Source organism: Rhinoraja longicauda, chromosome 30 (genome assembly GCF_053455715.1).
Source record: "Rhinoraja longicauda isolate Sanriku21f chromosome 30, sRhiLon1.1, whole genome shotgun sequence".
NCBI classification, from domain to species: Eukaryota; Metazoa; Chordata; class Chondrichthyes; order Rajiformes; family Arhynchobatidae; genus Rhinoraja; species Rhinoraja longicauda.
The window spans coordinates 27,546,215-27,571,299 of NC_135982.1; the positions used below are offsets into that span (position 1 = coordinate 27,546,215).

General features: G+C 45.6%; 1 protein-coding gene across 7 annotated transcripts in view; it reads right to left on the bottom strand.

Moving 5' to 3' along the window:
- Nucleotides 1-25,085, bottom strand: part of ccdc30 (coiled-coil domain containing 30) — an 85,171-nt gene that overhangs the window by 16,418 nt on the left and 43,668 nt on the right. For 6 of the 7 annotated variants that reach the window (XM_078425681.1, XM_078425683.1, XM_078425682.1 and 3 more), the window contains 13 exons: nt 24,121-24,304; nt 22,507-22,593; nt 19,056-19,181; nt 17,422-17,559; nt 15,471-15,616; nt 12,240-12,594; nt 11,973-12,101; nt 10,771-10,941; nt 9,501-9,710; nt 8,090-8,247; nt 5,578-5,743; nt 3,671-3,792; nt 2,398-2,539 (listed from right to left, as the gene is read on the bottom strand). In XM_078425681.1, the coding sequence (XP_078281807.1) occupies nt 2,398-2,539; nt 3,671-3,792; nt 5,578-5,743; nt 8,090-8,247; nt 9,501-9,710; nt 10,771-10,941; nt 11,973-12,101; nt 12,240-12,594; nt 15,471-15,616; nt 17,422-17,559; nt 19,056-19,181; nt 22,507-22,593; nt 24,121-24,304 (2,134 nt within the window). Of the gene's footprint in view, nt 1-2,397; nt 2,540-3,670; nt 3,793-5,577; nt 5,744-8,089; nt 8,248-9,500; nt 9,711-10,770; nt 10,942-11,972; nt 12,102-12,239; nt 12,595-15,470; nt 15,617-17,421; nt 17,560-19,055; nt 19,182-22,506; nt 22,594-24,120; nt 24,305-25,085 lie in introns of those variants that run through there. The other variant, XM_078425685.1, reaches the window with a different exon arrangement.

Genomic DNA, 25,085 nt, shown 5'->3' on the forward strand with positions numbered 1-25,085 from the left:
CCGAATAAAATATATGCACTCCAACAATTACACCTGTTCTTCAAAGGTTCTCCCATCAACTAACCTGTCCAACTGTCCCCATATTTCCCCCTTCACATACACATGCACACACAAATTCAAACAAACACACACAAAATAAAGACACCACTCAAACCCAATAACAATATCATTGTTGCTCTTTTAATAAAGCAAAATTGATTGATGTAACAGACATCGGGTGGGGGTGGGTCTCTTGTTCATCCTGCAAGTATGAAGAAGGGTCTCGACCCGAAATCACACCCATTCCTTCTCTCCAGAGATGCTGCCTGACCCGCTGAGTTACTCCAGCATTTTGTGTCTACCTTCGATTTAAACCAGCATCTGCAGTTCCAAGTTTCCTACACAGAACTCCAATCGTTCTGCTAGTTTCTGAGTGTCTACCCTGATGTTGAGATTTTCCGTAATGGTGCCTTTAACATGCCTTCCTTTATCCTGATCTGGGACATTGCCTGCACCAAAGTTGTCAGGCACCACAACCACATGTCCTTTAATTTCTGCAGTTCTGCTCTCGTTTACTCTCCAGTAGCTCAGAGAAAAGGATGAAGTTCCCCATGTCCAGCTTCCCCAGCTTCCACCTTAACAACCTCAGATTCCGTATTGCTTCCATATTTCCTTAGGAGGTCAATTTGGTGATTGAGTCAATGTGGCTTGTAGAGCAGTCTCAATCTGCACTCATTTTCCCTGTAACCCATGCTCGCTACTTTCCCATCAACTCCCATTTAGTTGAGTTTCGTTTAGAGATACAGCGTGGAAACAGGCCCTCCGGCACCGCCCAGCGATCCCCGCACACTGACACTATCCTACACACACTAGGGACAATTTACATTTATACCAATTAACCTACAAACCCGCACGTCTTTGTAGTGTGGGAGGAAACCGAAGATCTCGGAGAAAACTCACGCGGTCACAGAGAGAACATACAAACTCCGTACAGACAGCACCCGTAGTCGGGATCGAATCTGGGTCTTTGGCGCTGTGAGGCAACTCTGCCGCTGCGCCACCGTGCCACCCATTGTTCCATTCACCTACACAATCGGGACATTGCTAACCTACCATCCCACACTCTTTTGGGACGTCAGGGAAAGCCACATGATTGCAGGAGAATGTAAAAAATCTAGAGGGAGAGCAGGACCCAGTTTACTGGAGCCGGGAAGCAGCAGCTCCACTAGTGATGCCACTGTGCTGTCCATTTGACCACCATGCCGGACCACATGAGACAGGACTGCAAAGATTTAACCTGATCTATCAGTTAGTTTTGCGCATTTCATGCTGCTTCTGTTGTTCAGCATGTATGTAGTCAACTTTCCGAATCCTTCAATTTCAAAGGATCATCCTCCAAAATTTCCATCGCAGCTGCTGCTGCCTCACAGCACCAGAGACCCGGGTTTGATCCTGACCTCAGGCACTGCCTGTGTGGAGTTTGCACGTTCTCCCTGTGACTGCGTGGGTTTTCTCTGGGTGCCCCGGTTTCCTCCCACATCCCAAAGGCGTGCAGGTTTGAAGGTTAATTGGTCCTCTGAAAAATTGTCCCTCGAGTGTGTCGGGAGTGGGGACATGGAGAAGCCAACGACAGATTGGGTGTTCGCTTTCAGAAGACGTCTGCTCAGTTTGCATGAACAACCTGGAGTTTCCCGTCTTATATCTATTTCACCCTCTGCTACCCTCACTCTGAACTTCCCACCAGCCCTCTGCTTTGATCCAACAATCCCCAATGTAAGATCAAGGAGCAACTCCTTAACTTCCACCAGGATACGTTCGGGGCATTGGGACTTAATACTGAATTGAATGATTTCAGGTAAACTCTCTTTTAGATGTGGCTGTACTTCTATTTCATTTTATTTGTTCTTTTCTCAATCTCCAACTGCCAGTTTTTAAAAGTAACCGCCACCTTGATGACTTCAGTCCGCATCCTGTATCAGACTGCGCCTTTGTACCGTCTACTCCTCTCATTCCCTGCACTTTAAAACATGGCAGTCTTCTCACTGAAGATAGTCACAAAATGCTGGAGTAACTCAGCGGGACAGGCAGCATCTCTGGAGAGAAGGAACAGGTGACGTTTCGGGTCGAGACCCTTCTTCAGACTCTGAAGAACCGTCTCGACCCGAAACGTCACCCATTCCTTTTCTCCGGAGATGCTGCCTGACCCGCTGAGTTACTCCAGCATTTTGTGACTATCTTCAGTGTAAACCAGCATCTGCGGTTCCTTCCTACACATCCAGTCTTTCTGATTTCTGATAGAGAATCCCTGATGCATAACGTTTTCTTTGTCCCTTCCCACTGATGCTGCCCAACCTGCTGAGTGCTTCCAACATTTTCTGTTTTGCTGTTATATAAATATCTGCTAATCTTTAGATTCACCTTATCCATCAGGTTCTTCATCAACTTCACCTCTGTTTCCAGATGTTTTATTTTCCCATCGCGCAGCATCACTTCACGGATAAAGATCTCTTTAGCTTTGCGCAGTTTCTGTTTGTGCCTCACTTGCTTCTCATCGTAGGTTCTGACAAGAAAGAAAAGAACATTCTCGATTTACTTCTGGTACGCTGGCCTTCACAGTTCAGGGCACCGAGTACAAGAATCTGGAAGTCATGATGCAGCTTTCTAGAATTGGAAATGTATAGAATTTTGGTGGAGCTGCATTTGGAGTATTGTGCGCCAGTTCCGGTTGGCTCATTGCAGGCATGCAGAGTGCAGAAGCTATTTACCCCAGAATAATGCCTGGATTAGCAAATATTAGCCACGGGGAGAAGTTGGACATTCTTGAATTGTTTTCCCTGGAGTGTCGGAGGTTGAGGGGAGGCCTGAAAGAAGTATATAAAGTTATGAGAGGCGCAGACAGAATAAACATTCAGAATATTTTTATCCGGGACGGAAACATCAGATTCTCGAGGGTCAGCCTGAAGGTGAGAGGGGCCATGTTTAAAGGTGATGTGCAGGGCAAGCTTTACTTTTTACACACAGGATGGGTGGCGAGTACCTTGAACTCGTTTAAGAGAATTTTGGAAAGGCCCATGGGCCCATGGATATGCAGGCAATGAAGGGATATGGATTATGTGCAGGCGGGTAAGAGTTAGTCTTGGCATCATGTTCAGCACGGACATTGTGGACTGAAGGGCTGTACGATTTCACGTTCTATTTGCGATCTTCATGTCTTCAGGTGTCCTAAAGTATTTTACAATCAATTTAGTCACTGACAAAAATATATACACACCCCAGTAGTCAATTATCACACAGGCAGCACCAATGAGATGATCACCAGATAACATTTAAAGTGCTTTTGGCTGAGGAGTAGGATATTGTCCAAAATTCTCAGAGTTCCATCTAATCAAATAGTATGGAGCAGAACAGCCATAGTACCTGTACCATAGTATCTGTGGAATTCTCTGCCTCAGAAGGCAGTGGAGGCCAATTCTCTGAATGCATTCAAGAGAGAGCTAGATAGAGCTCTTAAGGATAGCCAATGAACATCTCATTTTCAAAGTGGGAATTAATAGAGCAGTTGCTCCAAGCAATATTTTCACCTTCAGTTAGCCAAACTGGACAGTCGGAATGTAAAAACGTGACAAAGCTGTGATAGATTTCTTTCTGGTTCCTGTTCATCGTCTTCCCACCCCATTGCCCATTCACTTGCCTGATTTGCAAATCCAATTGTTGAAGAATATTCTGCATTTCTTCCTTCAGCTTGTCTATTTCTTGTTTGCGTGCACACAGATCATCGGACAACTTCTTGTTAGACTTTTGTATACAATGACCCTACTTGGAAAATTATTTCCATTAAACCTTTGAAATAACAAGTATCTCTAAATCTAAAAAATCGAAATCAAAAAACACGAAACAATAACTTTGCATTAAGAAAAAGGGCAGCACAGTGGCACAGCAGTAGAATGCTTTGCCTCTGGAACCATTGCCATTTAAAGCTGGGAACTATATTCTGCAGTCTGTATCTTTCCCTTTGCTCTACCTATTGTACTCAAATTTGGCTTGCTTATATTAATGTGTGGTATTATCTGATTTAATTGGATAGCATATACAACAAAGCTGTTCACTGTACCTCGGTACATGTGACAATATTAAATCTGAAAATAAACCCTCCCAGGCCTTCAGGGATTTTAGCTTGGAGACATTTGACATGAATACTGTGTGAATGTTCAGCAGCCATCATGTATATTCCCATGGTAGACACAAACTGCTGGAGTAACTCAGCATCTCTGGAGAGAAGAAATGGGTGATGTTTCGAGTCGAGACCCTTCTTCGGACTTATGTTTTGGGTCGAGACCCTTCTTCAAACCCGAAACGTCACCCATTCCTTCTCTCCAGAGATGCTGCCTGACCTGCTAAGTTACACCAGCAGTTTGTGTCTACCTTCGATTTAAACCGGCATCTGCAGTTTTCTTTCCCACATGTATATTCTTGCATTAAATAATAATAAACAAAATCTTTTGTCTTTTGCCACGATGGTGGCCAGACGACAAATCTTGATCAGATGGAAAGATTGTAACCCTCCAACATTTGCACAGTGGATTAGGGATATGTTGTATTTTATTAAATTGGAGAAGATTAGGTATACTGTTAGGGAATCAGCTGACAAGTTTACATTGATATGGCAACCTTTTCTTAGTTGTATTGATGCTTTAGGCTCTGATAATTTTATGGTTGGGTAGCGTCTTTGATATGTGTGTATGTAATTAAGAGTGGAATTAAAATATTAGAATGGTCCCTGATATGTCTTAACATTCCGATTTTTCTGCTTCCCTCCTCTCTGGGTTTTTTTTGTTTTGGTTTTTAAATTTTTAAAAATTTTAATGTTTAGTATATTGAATGGTATTGCGGGTGGGGGGTGGTGGGTGGGGGGATACTTATCAGCATTAATGTGTTCATGCATTGAATTATCAAAGCTGTATTAATAAAAATCAGAAATAAACTTTGTTAAAAATTTTTTTAAAAGATAACATGGATAGGTGACGTTTCACAGAGTACTGAGTTACTCCAGTAACTCAACGGGTCAGGCAGCATCTCTGGAGAACATGGACAGGTGACGTTTCACAGAGCGCTGGAGTAACTCAGCGGGTCAGGCAGCATCTCAAGATAACATGGATAGGTGATGTTCCACAGAGTGCTAGAGTAACTCAGTGGGTCAGGCAGCATCTCTGGGGAACATGGACAGGTGATGTTTCGGGTTGGGAGCCTTCTTCAGACACACTTCTGAATTAATAATTGGGTTTCAAATTAAATTCACTTCATTTACAAGGTGCATATGAATGTTACACTGCAAAACAATTTACGGTAGTGACTCTACCATCTGCGCCACTGTGCATGTTATTGTGTCACCTCTCAGAATTCAGTCCTTCGGGATTTTCTATATTTAAGCCTCTTAAATGGTACTGTTGTTGATGAATTCCCAAATGGATGAGACAATGCCAGCATATGTGAAATCCCAGCTCAGTAAAATGACAAATGATAAGCAATAGCAAAAATGTAAAAGGCAAAGTCAACTCCCATCGACGATACAATCCAGGATCACTCAGCTGTGTTGCTGACCTCAGTACACATGGACTCCTTTTCCTCTTCCAAAACCTGCAGCCGTGCCTCCTGTTGCTGCAACTGCAGCTGAAGGTCGCATTTGCCTCGCGACAAACACCCTTCCTTTTCTTGCATTGATTTTAGTTGCTGCTGCAGCTCCCCTGTGTTCTGATCCGCAAGCTTCCTAACAGGAGAAAGTGGCATGAGTTATGGATATTGCTGCGTTCTTCAATGCAGAAAGCCCTGGTATTTACAAATGGGCAGGGTAGAAATGAAGCCAAATATCTCGACAAGGCGAAGCCCACATTTAAAGACCCAAATAATATTCTCCAGCTTTTCAACAAAATTAAGTTCAGCTTAAATAACACTGACATGCTACGGTGTTGTTGATTTTCTAGTCCAAGCACTCATAGGTGTGTATCCCTCGATATCTCAAGTAAGAACAGACTCAGCCTGTGCAGTGCACTGCAGGAAACCTGGGCAAGTCCCTGCTCTCTGCTGGTGCTCTCCCAGCAATTAACCTTCCAGGCCTAATTTTAGAGTGGCGGCCTACCAGGGCAGGTCTAGGGTGCATCAGGGCGAGCACTGCAGCTGTTCAGCACTTAAGTCATAGAGTCACACAGCAGGGAAACAGGCCCTTGAGCCCAACTTGCCCAAGCCGACCAACATGCCCCATCTACACTAGTCCCACCTGCCCACACCGACCAACATGCCCCATCTACACTAGTCCCACCTGCCCACACCGACCAACATGCCCCATCTACACTAGTCCCACCTGCCCACACCGACCAACATGCCCCATCTACACTAGTCCCACCTGCCCACACCGACCAACATGCCCCATCTACACTAGTCCCACCTGCCCACACCGACCAACATGCCCCATCTACACTAGTCCCACCTGCCCACACCGACCAACATGCCCCATCTACACTAGTCCCACCTGCCCACACCGACCAACATGCCCCATCTACACTAGTCCCACCCGCCCACACCGACCAACATGCCCCATCTACACTAGTCCCACCTGCCCACACCGACCAACATGCCCCATCTACACTAGTCCCACCCGCCCACACCGACCAACATGCCTCATCTACACTAGTCCCACCTGCCCACACCGACCAACATGCCCCATCTACACTAGTCCCACCTGCCCACACCGACCAACATGCCCCATCTACACTAGTCCCACCTGCCCACATTTGGCCCATATCCCTCTAAACCTGTCCTATCCATCTAACCGACCAAATGTCTTTTAAATGTTGTTATAGTACCTGCCTCAACTACCTCCTCGGGTAGCTGGTTCCATTGAAGCACCGTCGTCTATGTGAAAAAGTTGCCCCTCAGGTTCTTATCTGACCCCTCTGACTAATTGTGGGACTCGGTGTTGATGTGTGGCTATTCTTGGTGGACTGGCAACAACTGCTCCATGCACTGGTAAACATGGTGCCTGTGAATTCCAGGCAATGGTCTGCATTCACCCTTCTAACCAGCCACGCACACAACATATAAACACTGAGTATCTGCACCACTCAACATGCTCCCTCATCTGATCATAAGTCAGAGGAGCAGAATTAGGCCATTCGGCCTACCGAGTGCCATTCAATTAGGGGTGCCAACTATCTCACTCCCAAATACGGGACAACGTGACGTCACTGCTGTAGGCCCGGACGGTGTAGGCCCGGACGGTGTAGGCGCAGACAGTGTAGATGCGGAAGCCCGGGCGCCGCCTAACAGAGGTTGCGTAGCAACCCACCTCCCAGCCCGGGTGGCTGCCATTGGTGGAGCGGGAGCATGTGGCCGCTGGCTGGGTGAGGTCACGTGGGGCACGGGGCGGTGACGTCACCCTTTGTCCCTTATTTGGGAGTGAAGAAGTTGGCAACCCTACTAATACGGAACAAGGGCGGTCCCGTACGGGACAAACTAATTTAGCCCGAAATACGGGATGTCCCGGCTAATACGGGACAGTTGGCAACCCTAGTTTCTTCCCAGCTGTTATCAGGCAACTGAATCATGCTCTGACAACCAGAGAGCAGTCCTGGACTACTATCTACCTCATTGGTGAGCCTCGGACTATCCTTGATCGGACTTTGCTGGCTTTGCCTTGCACTAAACGTTATTATATATCCGTACACTGTAAATGGCTCGATTATAATCATGTATTGTCTTTCCGCTTACTGGATGGCACGCAACAAAAACCTTTCACTGTACGGCGGTACACATGACAATAAAAAATAAACGAAACTAAACTGGGTAAAATGTAAAAATTGTCCCTAGTGGGTGTAGGATAGTGTTAATGTACGGGGATCACTGGGCGGCACGGACTTGGAGGGCCGAAAAGGCCTGTTTCCGGCTGTATATATATATGATATATGATATTTAAAATGCTATAATGATCTATTTTTGGGCGGATTCCATCAGCATTCTGGAATTGGTAGATGCATCCTGACTTCTAAGCCTGGCTTCAGTACTCTATCTGTTCTAACACAATTACAGTGGCACGTGTTTCTGTTTCGGCTGAGTTCACCTCTGAATGCATTCCTCTTGTAGCTGATTCTTGAGCTTGGCTGTTGCTTCCCGGCATTCCTTCAGTTCAGCTTCCAACGTTGCCCTCTCCTTGCTGCGAGCTTCCGAGAGCCGTAGTTGGTGCTGAATGCAGTTAATTTGTTGCTGCAGCTCTGCGGCCTTCGGGCAGGTGAAGGATGGGGTTGTGATATTCGTGGAAGGAGTGGAAGGACAAAAAGTGTACGATGAAACATTGGTGAAGAATTCAAAACAAAATATCTCAAACCATTTGCGACTAAACCATTTGCCATTAAACAAATAGTCCAGGCATGCAGATTTGGAAATGGGGCTTTGGCAAAATGGACTTTTCAAAATGAATCCATTTCGTTTACTAATCAATGTACATTGCAAAAGATGCACATCAGTTATTCCTTTAACATCATTAAATTTCTTAAATTTATATCCCTTCTAAGATGAGCTACACCACATTAGTTCCACATTTGATCCTGTTTTATCGATTAAATTGACCGGATAATACAGAAACAAATAACAAAACCAAGCGCATCTGCAACTAAATTGGCATTACCTGTGACTATCCAAAAGCCACAAAAGATTCATCTTCATGTGGACGGTGAAAAATGCTATGCATATCAACCGCGGTCCATGCATGTTTCAATAAAAATCCAAAAACAGGATTCCAGGTGAGTACTGTACATTGATTTCCATGCAATTTATGTTTCCTGTTTTTTTATTTCCTGTTGCCCCATCAGCTTCAATCTGCTTGACTGCTCCTCCCCCTTGTTATCTTTATTCACTGACGGCAAAAGGAGACACGTTCTAACCGACCTAAAAAAGTGGAAGATTGAATCCTCCGCTTCACCTGAACTTGTGGACAGTTTCCCCCCTTCCCTTCCCTACCCCATGCTGAAAGATAAGCACTTTGCTGAAGGGCCTGTTTCCATGCTGTAGAAATATACATCTGGTACCCTCAATTCTTAATAATATCCAACCCATCTCAGTCTCAATGTTGAACATGAGCTGTTTCACTCTACCAAGATCAACATGTGGTTATGGACAGCTGAGTCAAGTTTAATTTGATCTGTCAAACTCACAGATACGTACACACACAAACAAATACCTGTGTGCTACACAGACTCAATGTCCAGTCACAATCATATTGATACACCGAATTACCTCCCTTGATTTTTCTCTGCCTCACTGCATCACACTATCTTCCTTCAATATTGTAGCACAATTAAAAGTGCAAAACTACTGGTTCAGTTTTAACAGGGTATGATCTTTAATGGAACTTAAAGCAGTAATAATAAGAAACAAAGAGGGAATCTTATGGAAAATTCATGTTTGGAGATCAAATTTCAGAAGGCCCAAACCAAAAGTAAACTCTCGACAGCAAACTCTGAATTAGCTCTCACCTTTTTCTCTGCACACAAATTTCTGTTCTTTTCTGTTGTAAGTTCTTCTTGCATGCACTTCAGCTGGTTGCACAGGTGGAAAGACTTGCCAGAATCAATCTCCAGTTCTTTTAGTCTCTGTTGCTTCATTTCACATTCTGACTTCAAAATTAAAATGTGTTTATCCATCTCTGCCAGCCTGCACTGCATGGTTTTATAATCCAAGTTCAGCTGTGAATAAAGAATTATAGACAATGAAGTATAAGAAAATAACTGCAGATGCTGGTACAAATCGAAGGTATTTATTCACAAAATGCTGGAGTAACTCAGCAGGTCAGGCAGCATCTCAGGAGAGAAGGAATGGGTGACGTTTCGGGTCGAGACACTTCTTCAGACTGAAGAAATGTCACCCATTCCTTCTCTCCTGAGAGGCTGCCTGACCTGTTGAGTTACTCCAGCATTTTGTGAATAGACAATTAAGTAGATCATTCAATTCATTGCAAATGCACCATTGCTAAAACTTCTTGTTTTTGCTATTGTTCCACACCCTTTAATATATTTTTCTTCAACTTTCAAACGTCACAATTCAATCTACTTTAAAACCTACGCGGCAATCTGTTTAATAAGCTATCCATAAATATATTTCTGATTTTTCCCATTATAATTTTGGTATGGGATCTTTCAATCAGATCTCTTGTCGAAAGACAGTATGCTTGTATCAACACAGATAACACTTCTGTGTGAGCAATCACTGTTAAAAAGCATACACTCTACAAGTGTTTCCGGCTGTATATATATGATATGATATGATGATAAGTCTAATTTCTTGATATTATAAGTCAATAAAATGATACATGCCAGAGATTAAATATCTATACCTCACAAGTAATCAATGAATCAATTTTCTCTTCTACTTCTAAATAGCCTTAAATTTTAGATGCTCAGTTTAGTTTAGCGATACAGCACGGAAACAGGCCCTTCAGCCCACCATGTCTGCGCCGACCAGCGATCCCCGCACACTAACACTATTCTACACACATTAGGGCCAATTATTACATTTACCAAGTCAATTAACCTACAAACCTATACGTCTTTGGAGTGTGGGAGGAAACCGAAGATCTCGGAGAAAACCCACGCAGGTCACGGGGAGAATGTACAAACTCCGTACAGGCAGCACCCATAGTCGGGATGGAACCCGGGTCTCCGGCGCTGCATTCGCTGTAAGGCAGCAACTCTACCGCTGTGCCACCGTGACCGCCCAGCTCTGATCATTATGAAATGTGATGCTCACCCTGGTATTGTCCTGATCAAGGAGACAGTTTTGCTTCTGCATCTCCATTAGTTGATCCCTCTTGTACTTCAGTTCTTTCTCAGCGGTGCTGCACAGATTGTGCACCCTCTGCAAGTCCTGCCGCAGTTGACGCGACTCTTCGGCGTGTTGGGCCAGCAAGGCATCTTGCGACTGTCATTTACAAACAAATGTCTCATTCTTAAAAGAAAACGTAGATTTTCTATACTTATGTCCGTCCACCTGAACCCGCTGTATTTAAGTCCCCAGACTAAATAATACCTGCAGCAGGGGACTGCTGTTCACGCCAATGTTCACTGGTGTGGATGCACAAATAGTGGTGGGGAATACAGCGATTGGTTAAATATCGATTAAATGCTCTGGTAAGGCTAGAAATTCATTGTGTAGGAAACAAAGAAACTTGGCCTCCAATCACATCACCATGGCTGAGCTGCCCACAATAACAATCCAGGGACTCCCTTGATCAGAAGCCAAATTGGACAAAGACATAACAATACAAGAACAGGTCAGAGGCTGAGTATCCTGCAACAAGTTCCTCATCCCAAACCTTTTCCACCAACTACATAAGTCAAGTGCATGATGGAATACTTTCCATTTTCTGGATGAGTTCAAATTGGGCAACTCTCCAGAATCTTGTTCCCACCCAGCATTTTCTATTTGTTTTCAGATTTCCAGCTGATGTAGTTTTAGAAAAATAATCCATTCAGTGAAGAGTTGCTGTGGTCTAGATGTCCATAAGTGTATGTACTGCAAGCACGTGCATTTAAGCACTGTAGTTCTTTCCAGAGTAAAGAGAGGAAGGGAGAGAGCAAATGGTTTAAGGAAGGATTCGACACAGGGCTCAGGCAGCCAGAGACCTAATCACGAGTATTGATCGTTGCTGCTATTCCCCTCGTCCTGAATTGCAAAGCTAGATATTGAATCTTTACAAGAGTAGAATTTCACTGCTTTATTGGTCAATGATTAAAAGCAGAAATTTAGGGAAGAATTCAAGGATGATCTTTCTGTAATGTGGTGCTAAGGCTGAATTATAGTGCCCTAACCTCTTGAATGGATGCTATCTCTGCAAAGCTTAAGTGTTTCTGACAAATTCAGGCGGTGTTGAATTAATAATATTAATTAATAAGTTATCAATGAGAATTAACAGCGATCATCTTTGGCAATGCTTCCCATGCGCTGGTTACCTTCATCCGATTGCATGTTTCATCCAGCTGCAATTCCAGGGTTTGCTTCTGCTGGCAAGCATTTTTCTGTTCGAATTCTAGCGAAGACTGCATGTGGCTCATTTCCATCTTCAGAGCCTGGAGCTGCACCTAAAAGAGAAATTAGTCTTTGAAACACTCCCCCTTGGGCGATAGAGGGGAAGCTTCCCAATCATGGTTTGACTGTGGGGGAAGATCTTTAGGAACCTTGACCACAATGACAAATAGGACATTTACAGTGGAGTCTACCTGGTTAATGCTGTCTTCCACCTTTTCTTTGGAGTGCAGTAGGTCATTCAGCTGTGTCTGAATGTTGCATACTTCTTGGGTCAAACGCTGGTTCTCTTTCTGGCAGCCCGCCAGCTGTTGCCGTACCACGCAGTTATCCTGCGTTAGAATTTTGCTTTCCTGCTGATAGCAGGCGAGCTGCTGCCGCAGGCTTGAGTACTCTTGATTGAGAATCTGGCTGCCCTGCTGGTTGGTGCAGAACTGCTGCCTCAAAACAAGCTTCTCCTGATTCAGCTGCTGATTTTCCTTCAGAACCACGCTGAGCTGCTGCTGCAGGCATTCGACTTTCTGGTCTGAAGATCCAGTCATCGTGTGGCTGAGAAATTGAATGTGAGGGAGACAAGGTTAGCATGATGTCCTTGGCTTACTGCGATGTTCTCCTAGTGCTCCATGGAAGCTCAAGAGTTAAAAGTGTTTAATTGTCATATGTATCAAAATGGAACAATAAAATTCTTACCAGCTGCAGCACAACAGGTTTGTAAACATAATACCCAATAGATAACATCATAAACAAACTAAAGTTCACAATTTACAAAAAAAATCCCTTGTACTGCAAAACAAAACAAAGCCCATAGTCCCTAGTTGTATAGGGCCCTAGTGAGACCGCACCTGGAGTACTGTGTGCAGTTTTGGTCTCCAAATTTGAGGAAGGATATTCTTGCTATTGAGGGCGTGCAGCGTAGGTTTACTAGGTTAATTCCCGGAATGGCGGGACTATCATATGTTGAAAGACTGGGCTTGTATACACTGGAATTTAGAAGGATGAGAGGAGATCTTATCAAAACTAGGCTTGTATACACTGGAATTTAGAAGGATGAGAGATCTTATCAAAACATATAAGATTATTAAGGGGTTGGACACGTTAGAGGCAGGAAACATGTTCCCAATGTTGGGGGAGTCCAGAACAAGGGGCCACAGTTTAAGAATAAGGGTTAGGCCATTTAGAACTGAGATGAGGAAAAACTTTTTCAGTCAGAGAGTTGTGAATCTGTGGAATTCTCTGCCTCAGAAGGCAGTGGAGGCCAATTCTCTGAATGCATTCAAGAGAGAGCTGGATAGAGCTCTTAAGGATAGCGGAGTCAGGGGGTATGGGGAGAAGGCAGGAACGGGGTACTGATTGAGAATGATCAGCCATGATCACATTGGCTCGAAGGGCCGAATGGCCTCCTCCTGCACCTATTGTCTATTGTCTAACCAAAATAGTTCATTGTTTAAAGTTTGGTTGGAGTTTGTAGTGTTCAATGCACTTTAGAGATACAGAGTGGAAACAGGTCTTTGGGCCCACCGAGTCCGTGCCGACACGAGCACTGTACCTACACAACAGGGACAATTTACAATTTTTTACAGAAGCTGATTAACGTATAAACCTGTACATCTTTGGAGTGTGGGAGGACAATGGAGTACGTGGGGAAAACCCACGCAGTCACAGGGAGCGTGTACAAACTCTGTATGGGCAGCAGCCATAGTCAGAATCGAACCCGGGTCTCTGGCGCTCTGAAGCTGCAACTCTACCGCTGCGCCACTGTGTAACTTGTTTGTTGTTATGAAGAAGCTGTTCATGAACCTGGATGTTACAATTTTAAGGCTCCTATACATTCTTCCCGATGGCAGGAGTGAAACGAGTGCCTGGTTAGTGTGGTGTGGGTCCTCGACGATGCTGGCTGCCTTTTTCAGACAACAAATTCTGTCGATCCCTTTGATGGTGGGGAGCTCAGTACCCCTGATTTTTTGCTTATTTTTGCTTTCATACTTTTTAAACCTGGACAATTGAGTTTTACAACTTCAGATCATAAGTACTCTACTGTCTTTTGGCACGGCATGTGCTGATAATGATTTTATTGTTACCATTTCTAGTCATGGAACATTGCCCATGGGTTAGTTTATCGTTTCTACTTTTGTTCTTTCTTTTGCTCCCTCCACTACTACCCCTCAAGCTTTAGTCTGCTTTTCCACTTAAAACCCATCTCCTCTGTAATAGTTTTCAGTTCTGATGAAAAGTCACCAAATGACTTGCAAACAATTGTTTCTATCCATAGATGCTACCTGATCTGGTGAAAAGTTCAGCTTAGTTTTAATTTAGAGATGCGGCGCGGAAACGAACCCTTCGACCCACCGAGTCCAAGCCGATCACCCACCATCCCACACACTAGCACTATCCCACACACTAGCACTATCCCACACACTAGCACTATCCCACGCACTAGCACTATCCCACGCACTAGCACTATCCCACACACTAGCACTATCCCACGCACTAGCACTATCCCACTCACTAGCACTATCCCACGCACTAGCACTATCCCACGCACTAGCACTATCCCACGCACTAGCACTATCCCACGCACTAGCACTATCCCACGCACTAGCACTATCCCACGCACTAGCACTATCCCACGTACTAGCACTATCCCACACACTAGCACTATCCCACACACTAGCACTATCCCACGCACTAGCACTATCCCACGCACTAGCACTATCCCACACACTAGCACTATCCCACGCACTAGCACTATCCCACACACTAGCACTATCCCACACACTAGCACTATCCCACACACTAACACTATCCCACACTAGCACTATCCCACACACTAGCACTATCCCACACACGAGGGACAATTTACAGCCTTCACCGAAGCCAATTAACCTACAAACCTGAATGTCTTTGGAGTGTGGGAAGAAACCGGAGCACCCGGAGAAAACCCATGCGGTCACGGGGAGAAGGTACAAACTCCGTATAGACAGCACTCGTGGTCATATTTGAGGCTAATTCTGTTTATACTTCATATCCCCATTACATGGTGAAAGATTAATCTGATCTTGGCATCTTTTGCCATCGGATATTCCCGCATGTTTGAAGAAGGGTCCCAACCTGAAATGTTATCTGTCCATTCTCTCCACAGATGTAGGCTGACCCACTGGGTTCCTCCAGCACTTGGTGCTTTGTTCATAATTTAGTAAAGGTTCTAAATAATATAAAATCACCTTGTTTTGGCTGTGTCATTAGTTGGTTGCAAGGCCTTGACACCAATCAATGCAATCTGAAGCACTTTCTTGGTGAAATTAAGCTTCTGGCCAAAATCTTATTATTTGGGAAAAGGAATGGTGAATTGCAGAGTGGTCCAATTTCCTTCGTCTCTCCTATTAATGTTGCAGTTCTGACTGTGTATAGCTATTGTTCTCTCTTACCTGTTTAATGCTTCTTGGAGTTGTTGTATGGTGCATTTCAATTCAGTTATCTGGCACTGATATTTCTCCTCCACATCGTGATGATTGCATGATGTCTCATTTTGGCACTTGCATACATTATTGTAATCCTCCACCACTTTGTTTAACTAGTAAATAAAGTCCAATGAAAAATGAAGAATAAATTGCTAATAGTCTGAATTACAATAGTTCAGTGCATTCACTCATTAAATATAGTAAAGTGTCAGTAATCTTTACAATGCTGAATCCTTCCCTGGTACCACCCATCAACTAGTTTCCTTATTAGCACTAGCAAGAAGATATTGATTCTAACGTTTGGCTAAGTACAAATTATTTAATCTTATGCAGGTTACAATATCTTTAATTAAAAATATGCCTTGCAGCATTTCTCAACTTCAAGTACAGCATTGCTATTGTCAAAAATAAATTGCAAAGCTTCAAGAAGACAGTAAGGGATGGGGGGGTAGGTAAAGTGCCTAAAAATGTTTAAAGTCCTCTTCATGTGTTATAATAATTCTGTGCTTTAAAGAAGGTTGGAGAGGCCAATTCACTGGATGAATTTAAAAGAGAGTTATATAGAGCTCTAGGGGCTAGTGGAATCGAGGGATATGGGGAGAAGGCAGGCACGGGTTACTGATTGTGGATGATCAGCCATGATCACAATGAATGGCGGTGCTGGCTCAAAGGGCCGAATGGCCTTCTCCTGCACCTATTTTCTATGTTTCAATGTAATATTCATACCACTGGGCTGGGATGTCACCTATCCTTTTTCTCCAGAGAGGCTGCCTGACCTGGTGAGTTACTCCAGCACATTGTTGTCAGGATGCACTTTGTTCCATCAAAGCTTAAGGTAATCCGGAACTCTCTCCCTCAAAAAGCTGGAGCTTGGGATCACTTTTGTTGGGCAAGGAGATGAATGATCATAAATTTCAAATATAAATCAGGCATGGTTGAAATCAACAGTGGAATATCTTCAAGAGACTGTGTTGACTTATTCCTGCTCTTATGTGAGCTTGTTGTGTGGGAAGGAACTGCAGGTGCTGGTTTACACCGAAGATAGACACAAAATGCTGGAGTAACTCAGCGGGACAGGCCGCATCTCTGGATAGAAGGAATGGGTGACGTTTCGGGTTGAGACCTCTCTTCAGAGATGTTAACTTCAGCTTACTGTCCTGCCTAGATATGAGTGCATCTCCCAGAAACACTAGGTGATCCTGATATATTGCCTTAGCATTGAAATAAATCTAAAATCGTGAATGAGATTCACTGCACTTATAAAAGGCAATCGTTTCTTACGTACCAAAGGTTTGCAAAGCGTTCGAGAGAGATAATATTGTATATGAAAGTCTGAAGAAGGGTCTCGACCTGAAACGTCACCCATTCCTTCTCTCCAGAGATGCTGCCTGACCCGCTGAGTTACTCCAGCATTTTGTGTCTGCCTTATATTGCATACTAGCCCAAGTGGACCCGTTGGGCCCAACCTTTCCTGCATTGGTGCAGCACCCTCCCCCCTCCTCCTTCCCCTTCCCCCTCCTCCCCCACTCCCTCCCCCTCAACCCCCCTTATCCTCCCTTCTCCCCCTCCCTCCCTCCACACCCCCTCCCTCAACCCCCCCTCCCTCCCTCCACCCTCCCTAGGAGATAGATTTAAACTTTAAAATGTGAATAACTTTAAAAATATAAGACCGATTTCAATGAAACTCCTTCCATTTGCACCAAAGGGACGAGGGCGAGTAAGGTGGGCCTAAAATTGCCGCGCTATTGCGTACTGATTTTGCTGTAGTTCAGGAACAAACAAACAAACAAACAAACGAGAGTTTTAGTATATAGATGAAGTTGTTATCTCAGGACTTAATCCAGTAAGGGTTATTGTTACTGTGACTGCACATTATATTGGTATCATATATTAGCCGCTGCATGTAATATCTCTTCACCTTCTGTTCTAGAGCACAGTTCTCATTCTTGATCCTGTCAAGGACTGCGTTTAATGCTTGATTCTGATTCGCTGCTGCACGACAATCCTTCAGCTCCAAATTCAGATGGTGCACCTGAGTTCTGAAAGCTTCCAGCTCCTGTGGAAAACAGCAATGTTTACATCAATAATCTGGTCTAGAAACTGTCGCATGGTCTTGTCGGCACACTGTACGGTTGTGCAAGGTACGTTACATATCGGGTCGCCAACTGTCCCGTATTAGCCGGGACATCCTGTATTTTGGGTTAAATTGGTTTGACCCGTACGGGACCGCCCTTGTCCCGTATTAGGCCCGTGGGCCGCTGTCGGCCGGGACAGTGTAGGCTAACGGAGTGTGTTCGCCTAACGGAGGTTGCGTAGCATCCCGCCTCCCGGCCCGGGCGTTGGTGGTTGGTAGAGCGGGAGCACGTGGCCGCTGGCTGGGTGAGGTCACGTGGGGGGCAGGACAGTGACGTCACCTTGTCCCGTATTTGAGAGTGAGATAGTTGGCACCCACAGTTACATTTTGGTCATGGACCCACTGATGCACCAAAGCAATCTTGGATTTCCCTTTTGAATAGGAGGACATATTTCATCTACGACCATGGCCAGTTTCAGAGGAATTGGAGTTGGGGAAGAGGACGCAGAGAAAGTTAAGAGTTAAAGGTCCAAACTGGATCTGGGAGAGGTGAGTAAGGATTAGGGTTTCCAACTGTCCCGTATTAGCCTGAATATCCCGTATTTTGGGCTAAATTAGTTTGTCCCGTATGGGACTGCTCTTGTCCCATATTAGTAGGGTTGCCAACTTCCTCACTCCTAAATAAGGGACAAAGCATGACGTCACCGCCCCGCGCCCCACGTGGCCTCACCCAGCCAGCGGCCATGTGCTCCCACTCCACCAATGGCGACCCTTTGTCCCTTATTTGGGAGTGAGGAAGTTGGCAACCCTAGTGAGGATTGTGTTGGTTTCACAAGGATTAGAGCTGGAGGAGTCTGAGTGGTGGTCAGCTCTCAGAAGATTTTGCCATGGAGAAGGAGGAATTAGGTCACCAGAATATTGAATGGCGGCTGAATGGGTCACCGAACAGAGGATGAGGCTGGAGATCCATATCTGGAGGATCAGGGTCGCAGAAGAGTTGGAGCCTCGGACAAGTAGGGTGTGAGGGGTTTGGTCAGAGGGTGGCAGAGTGATTTGAATTCCACTGTTGCCACAGTGGTATCTGTACCCGTTTCTCTGGATTGTTAACCCAAGCCTTGGATTGCTGATATATTTTTAAAAAATGAAAAAATGCTGGAAATCCTTCTGAAATGCTGGAAACTGTCATAGATTGCACCTTATAGGCGTTAGGGGTTATGGGGAGAAAGCAGGAGAATGGGGTTAAGAGGGAACGATAGATCAGCCATGATTGAATGGCGGAGTAGACTTGATGGGCCAAATGGCCTAATTCTGCTCCTATCACTTATGAATTTACAATCCGAAAGAGTGAAATATCTTCAATTCTGTTTTTTGTATCCTCCTTGCAGCACCATAGAAAAGACCGTCAGCAACAGATCTTTCTGTCTGACAGCTGAAGCCCCCCCTTCTATGCCAAATGAAGCAATGTCCACACATCCTACCTCATCTTCTCGTATTTTTGCATCTTTGATAGCTGCTAGTGCAGATTCAAAATAGTCCCGCCTTTTAATCTCTTCTTCGAGCCTTAGTTGTGTATTCTCCAATGCTTCTTGACTCCTCTGCATAAACTTTAGGAGGGAATACCAAGGCCAATTAACTGATCGTTAGCAAAACACGGTCCTTTTCATTTGGCACTTCTTTAAAAATCCCTCATAAAAATGATCCCCTAAACAGCATCTCTGGCACTAAATTAGTGACTGTGTTGCAGGACAGTCATCCATTTTGTTTATGTGGGGACCCAGGCAGTAAAGGTCTTCATGTCCAAGGCCAACGTTGCCCTCCACCATTATGCAAACGGAATATTCCAGAAATTTAAGTCAAAATCCCCACCCAATTCTTTTTAACCAATTCTAGATGAGCTTATAGTCAGAGTCATACAGCATGAAAACAGCCCATTCGGCCAAACTTGCCCATGCCAACCAAGTTGTCCCATCTATACCGATCCCACCTGCCTGCATTAGTCCGATATCCCTCTAAACCCTTCCCATCCATTTACCTATCCAAATGCCCTTTAAATGTGTTGCCTCTGGCAGCTCATTCAATATACTCACCACCCTCTAAGTGAAAAAGTTGCCCTTCAGGTTCCTATTAAATCTTTCCCCTCTCACCTTAAACTTATGACCTCTGGTTCTTAATTCCCCATCTCGGGTAAAAGACTCTGTGTGTGCATTCACCCTATCTATTCCCCTCATGATCTTATACACCTCTATAAGATCACCTCAGTCTTCTACGCTCCAGTCTTCTGTGCTCCAGTCCCAGTTGCACAACACTGACATAGACTGTCGCAACCAATCCAACAGCTGCCTTTTGAAATCTCAATTAGATTGTCCCCATTACTTCAAGACTAATATTAACATTTTCTTAACAGAAGACAGGATTCCTAATTAATCGGAATTTGAGGGGTAACGTTTTCACTCAAAGGGTAGTAGGTGTATCGACGAGCTGCCGGAGGAGGTATTTGAGGCAGGTACTATCACAACGTTTGAGAAACAGTTCGACAGGTACATGGATAGGACCCTCCAATGCTTCCAATCTCATAGTTCCCCAGCCCCGCACGGCCCGATTCTACCTCCTACCCAAAATCCATAAACAGAACTGTCCCGGCAGACCCATTGTCTCTGCCTGCTCATGTCCCACCGAAATTATTTCCACCTACCTCGACTCCATCCTATCCCCTCTGGTTAAATCCCTCCCCACCTACGTCCAAGACACCTCACACGCTCTCCATCTCCTCGATAACTTCCGGTTCCCAGGCCCCCACTCCCTCATCTTTACCATGGATGTCCAGTCACTCTACACTTCCATCCCCCACAAGGATGGTCTCGAAGCCCTCCGTTTCTTCCTCGACCGTAGAACCAGCCAATCCCCATCTACCAACACTCTCCTCCGCCTAGCAGAGCTGGTCCTTACCCTCAACAACTTCTCCTTTGACTCCTCCCGTTTCCTCCAAACCAGAGGCGTAGCTATGGGCACTTGCATGGGCCCTAGCTACGCCTGCCTCCTTGTCGGGTACGTCGAACAATCCCTGTTCCGGACGTACACTGGCCCCATCCCCGAACTCTACCTCTGCTACATCGACGACTGCATTGGTGCTACCTCTTGTACCCATGCAGAACTCACTGACTTCATACACTTCACTTCCAATTTCCATCCTGCCCTTAAATATACCTGGACTATCTCCGACATCTCCCTCCCGTTTCTGGACCTCGCCATCTCCATCACAGGAGACAGACTAGTGACGGACATTTACTATAAACCCACTGACTCGCACAGCTATCTGGACTACACTTCTTCCCACCCGGTCCCCTGCAAAAAGTCTATCCCCTACTCCCAATTCCTCCGTCTACGCCGCATCTGCGCCCGGGATGAGGTGTTTCACACTAGGGCTTCCGAGATGTCCTCGTTCTTCAGAAAACGGGGCTACCCCTCCTCCATTATAGATGAGGCTCTCACTAGGGTCTCTTCTACATCCCGCAGCTCCGCTCTTGCTCCCCCTCCCCCCACTCACAACAAGGACAGAATCCCCCTCGTTCTCACCTTCCACCCCACCAGCCAGCGGATCCAACAAATCATCCGCCAACATTTCCGTCACCTACAACGGGACCCCACCACTGGCCATATCTTCCCATCCCCTCCCCCTTCCGCAGAGACTGTTCCCTCCGTAACTCCCTGGTCCACTCGTCCCTTCCTACCCAAACCACCCCAACCCCGGGCACTTTCCCCTGCAACCACACGAGATGCAACACCTGTCCCTTTACATCCCCCCTCAACTCCATCCAAGGACCCAAACAGTCTTTCCAGGTGAGACAAAGGTTCACCTGCACCTCCTCCAACCTCATCTATTGCATCCACTGCTGTAGATGTCAACTTATTTACATCGGCGAAACCAAGCGCAGGCTCGGCGATCGCTTCGGTCAACACCTGCGCTTGGTCCGCATTGACCAAACTGATCTCCCGGTGGCCGAGCACTTCAACTCCCCCTCCCATTCCCAGTCTGACCTTTCTGTCATGGGCCTCCTCCAGTGCCATAGTGAGGCCCACCGGAAATTGGAGGAACAGCACCTCATATTTCGCCTGGGCAGTTTGCAGCCCAGTGTTATGAACATCGACTTCTCCAACTTTACATAGTTTCTCTGTCCCTCTCTTCCCCTCCTCCTTCCCAGATCTCCCTCTATCTTCCTGTCTCCACCTATATCCTTCCTGACATCAGTCTGAAGAAGGGTCTCGACCCGAAACGTCACCCATTCCTTCTCTCCCGAGATGCTGCCTGACCTGCTGAGTTACTCCAGCATTTTGTGAATAAATACCTTCGATTTGTACCAGTTATTTTCTTATAACACATGGGGACAGGTTTGGAGGGATATGGGCTAAACGCGGGCAGGTGGGACTAGTGTAGCTGGGACATGTTGGCTGGTGTGGGCAAGTTGGACCGAAGGGCCTGTTTTCACACTGGATCACTCTACGAATCAAACTTGGCCTCATCTCAACATTTTTTGCTTTTTATTATATTCCTTATCCTGCACAACTGGGATTCTAAGATGTGCCACGTGACTGTGATTGTCAAATGTACTCCGAAAGGTGTTTCAATATCCTCCACTTTTGCTACAATTTCAATACTCTAACAGAATTTTGTAAGAGATTTAACAGAATATAAACAAGTCCTGACCCGGGGAAAACCGGGCTGTTTGGGAAGGGGAAGCGTGATGAAAATCAAAAAGGATGGTTATTGTTAGTGCTCACGCACTGAATAGAAGAATTCTACTTGTCAACAAAGATTGATCTTATCACATCTTATGCAGGTAGGAAATGGCTGCCAACAGACCGTGATATATCAAATAGCGATTTCTACGTTAGGTGAATCCTTTTTCACAAGTCAAAGGAAATTGTTCTCACCTCTTGAGCATCTTGGTCATGACCTTTGGCTTTAAGTTCCTTGTACTTTCGCTTCAATTTTGCGTAATCAGCTTCCATGGCACCGACCTGTGCAAAGCCATGAAAAGCACATGATTCTCAGAAAAGGTGAAGGTGAAAAGTATTCCCAAAGACTTCTGTCGCATGTAAATGAGTTTATAATATTAGTTTAGTTCCGTTTAGGGAAACAGGCCCTTCGACCCACCAAGTCGGCACCGACCAGCGATCCCCGCACACTGACACTATCCTACGCACACACCAGGGACAATTTAGAATTTTACCGTATCCAATTAACCGACAAACCTGTACATCTTTGGAGTGCGGGATGAAACCGGAGCACCCGGAGAAAACCCACGCAGGTCATGGGCAGAACGTACAAACTCTGTACAGCCAGCACCTGTAGTCAGGATCCAACCTGGGTCTCCGGTGCAGTTAGGCAACAACACAACCGCTGAGCGACTGTGCCGCCTTAGTCTCATTGACAATTCCAAATCTGACTCAGGACCTCCTTAAAATTTCCCATCCCAGGGGCCTCCAAACGTTTCAGCGTGAGGGCCACGTTATATATTTGGCACATTTTTGCGGGCCATAGGAAAAAATAAAGAAGTGTGAGTTTCTCTTTCTCTCTTTCCCCTCTCCCTCTCTCGCAGCGCCAGCAATATCAGCACCGCTGCTCCACTCTCTTCCCCCGCCCCGTCTCCCTCTAACGCAGCACAATAAGAACAAACACGCGTGTAGTTGTTGTTCAGAAGCCCCGCATCCCCGGGGTGAGCGGCGGTGGCGGCGGTGAGGAGGGAAATTCCACTTGTGTTTGTTCTTATTTCGCTGCGTTCGAGGGAGACGGGGCCGGGGAAGAGAGTGGAGGAGCGGCGCAGATCTCGCTGTCGCTGGGAGAGAGGGAGGGGAGAGAGAGAGAGAGGGAGGGAGAGAGGGGGGGAGCAGCCCCCACTGCTCCCTCTACCCGGACTCTCCCACCACCCCCTCTCTCTCCCCAGGTTGAGCGACGGCAGCGGCGGCAAGGAGGGGAGTTTCGAGGGGGCGCTGCGTTCTCTCGCCTTGCCCCGGCTCTGGGTTGGTGGCGATCCGCTCTGCGGTGAACCTTCGCCGGCAGCTTCTGCCTCCAGTCCCCGCTGTCCAAGAGCTTGCTGCGGCCGGATAAAACCGCATGGCGGGCCGGATGTGGCCCGCGGGCCATAGTTTGGAGACCGCTGTCCTATCCCATGGCAGGTCAACCTTACTAAGTGGCTTCAACACAAACACAAGACAGTCCCATGACCATGCTTTACCCTAGCATTGAGCACTCCAACTCTGAAGCATGCATTAAATATGATAACTTTCACTAAGATATCTCAGAAGCTATATCGAACTATCCCACTATAGGTCATCCCCATATGACAGGGCGGTCATGCTCCGACCGATATTCCAAAACCTAAAACCATTTTTCTCATTGACTTCTACGTTCCTCAGACTGCAGTAGTTCAGAAAGTTTGAAGAACGATCCCAACCTGTCCGTTCCCTCCAGAGATGCAGCTTGACCTGCTAAGCTTCTCCAGCACTTTATGTTTTAATCAATTGTCATTTGTTGTTCAGACTAACCTTGACTCTGAGTACTTCCTTTTCACAGTCAGGGGCATCTTTTGGGCGATGGCGGAAACTTTCCATGGCAGCTTCAAGAGACTCGTTCCTCAATGTCACCTCTTCAAGTTCTTGATGTAGCTTCTGCATCTTACGTTGCAACTCATGATTCTTGGATTCAAGATGACTAATCTCATTGTGGCACCTGGAACACAAAAACATTTGTGTCTTTTAATTTTAAAATATTAATTCTTCCTCTTCTGAAGGTGTTAATTATTTGTTTTGTATTAATCCACATCTTTGCAGAAGCTCCACCCTTTACAACGCGAGTGTTAACTTTGTGGGAACACCCAAATCTGATCTTATTCTCATTGGGTCATTTAAAGCAAAGATAGGCACAAAATGCTGGAGTAACTCAGCGGGTCAGGCAGCATCTCAGGAGAAAAGGATAGGTGATGTTTCCGGTCAAGACCCTTCTTCAGAATGGGTCATTTCAAGCATTCTCTTTGCATTAGGAATCATTAAACAATGACCTAGAACATGATGCTAAGACAAACTCTTGTCTGCCCTCCGATCCCTGCATATCCATATGCCTATCCAAAGTCTCTGAAATGCCACTTTTGTGTCTTCCACAACCTAGATAGAAAATCTGTATTCACGCTTAGTTCTATTGCCCAGCTAAACTTAAGAATTTATCTGGTGTCTTCATTACAAAATAAAGTTATCAGGTGAAGTTAGGTAAGAAAAGCTGTCATGTTAATAGCAGTTTTGTGCAACTTCTCAGTGTGTTTAACATTAAGCACTACACGATGACGCATTAAGGTGATGGACTTAGCTCAGCTCCCATGACCTGGATTACCTGATCACAAAATGCCGACCCCCTATTCTACCAAGGGGTTTCACCTCTACCATCTTTTCGGCAGTCTACATGCCACCCCAAACCAATGCCAAGGTGGCACTGGACAAATGATACCTGGATGTCATCT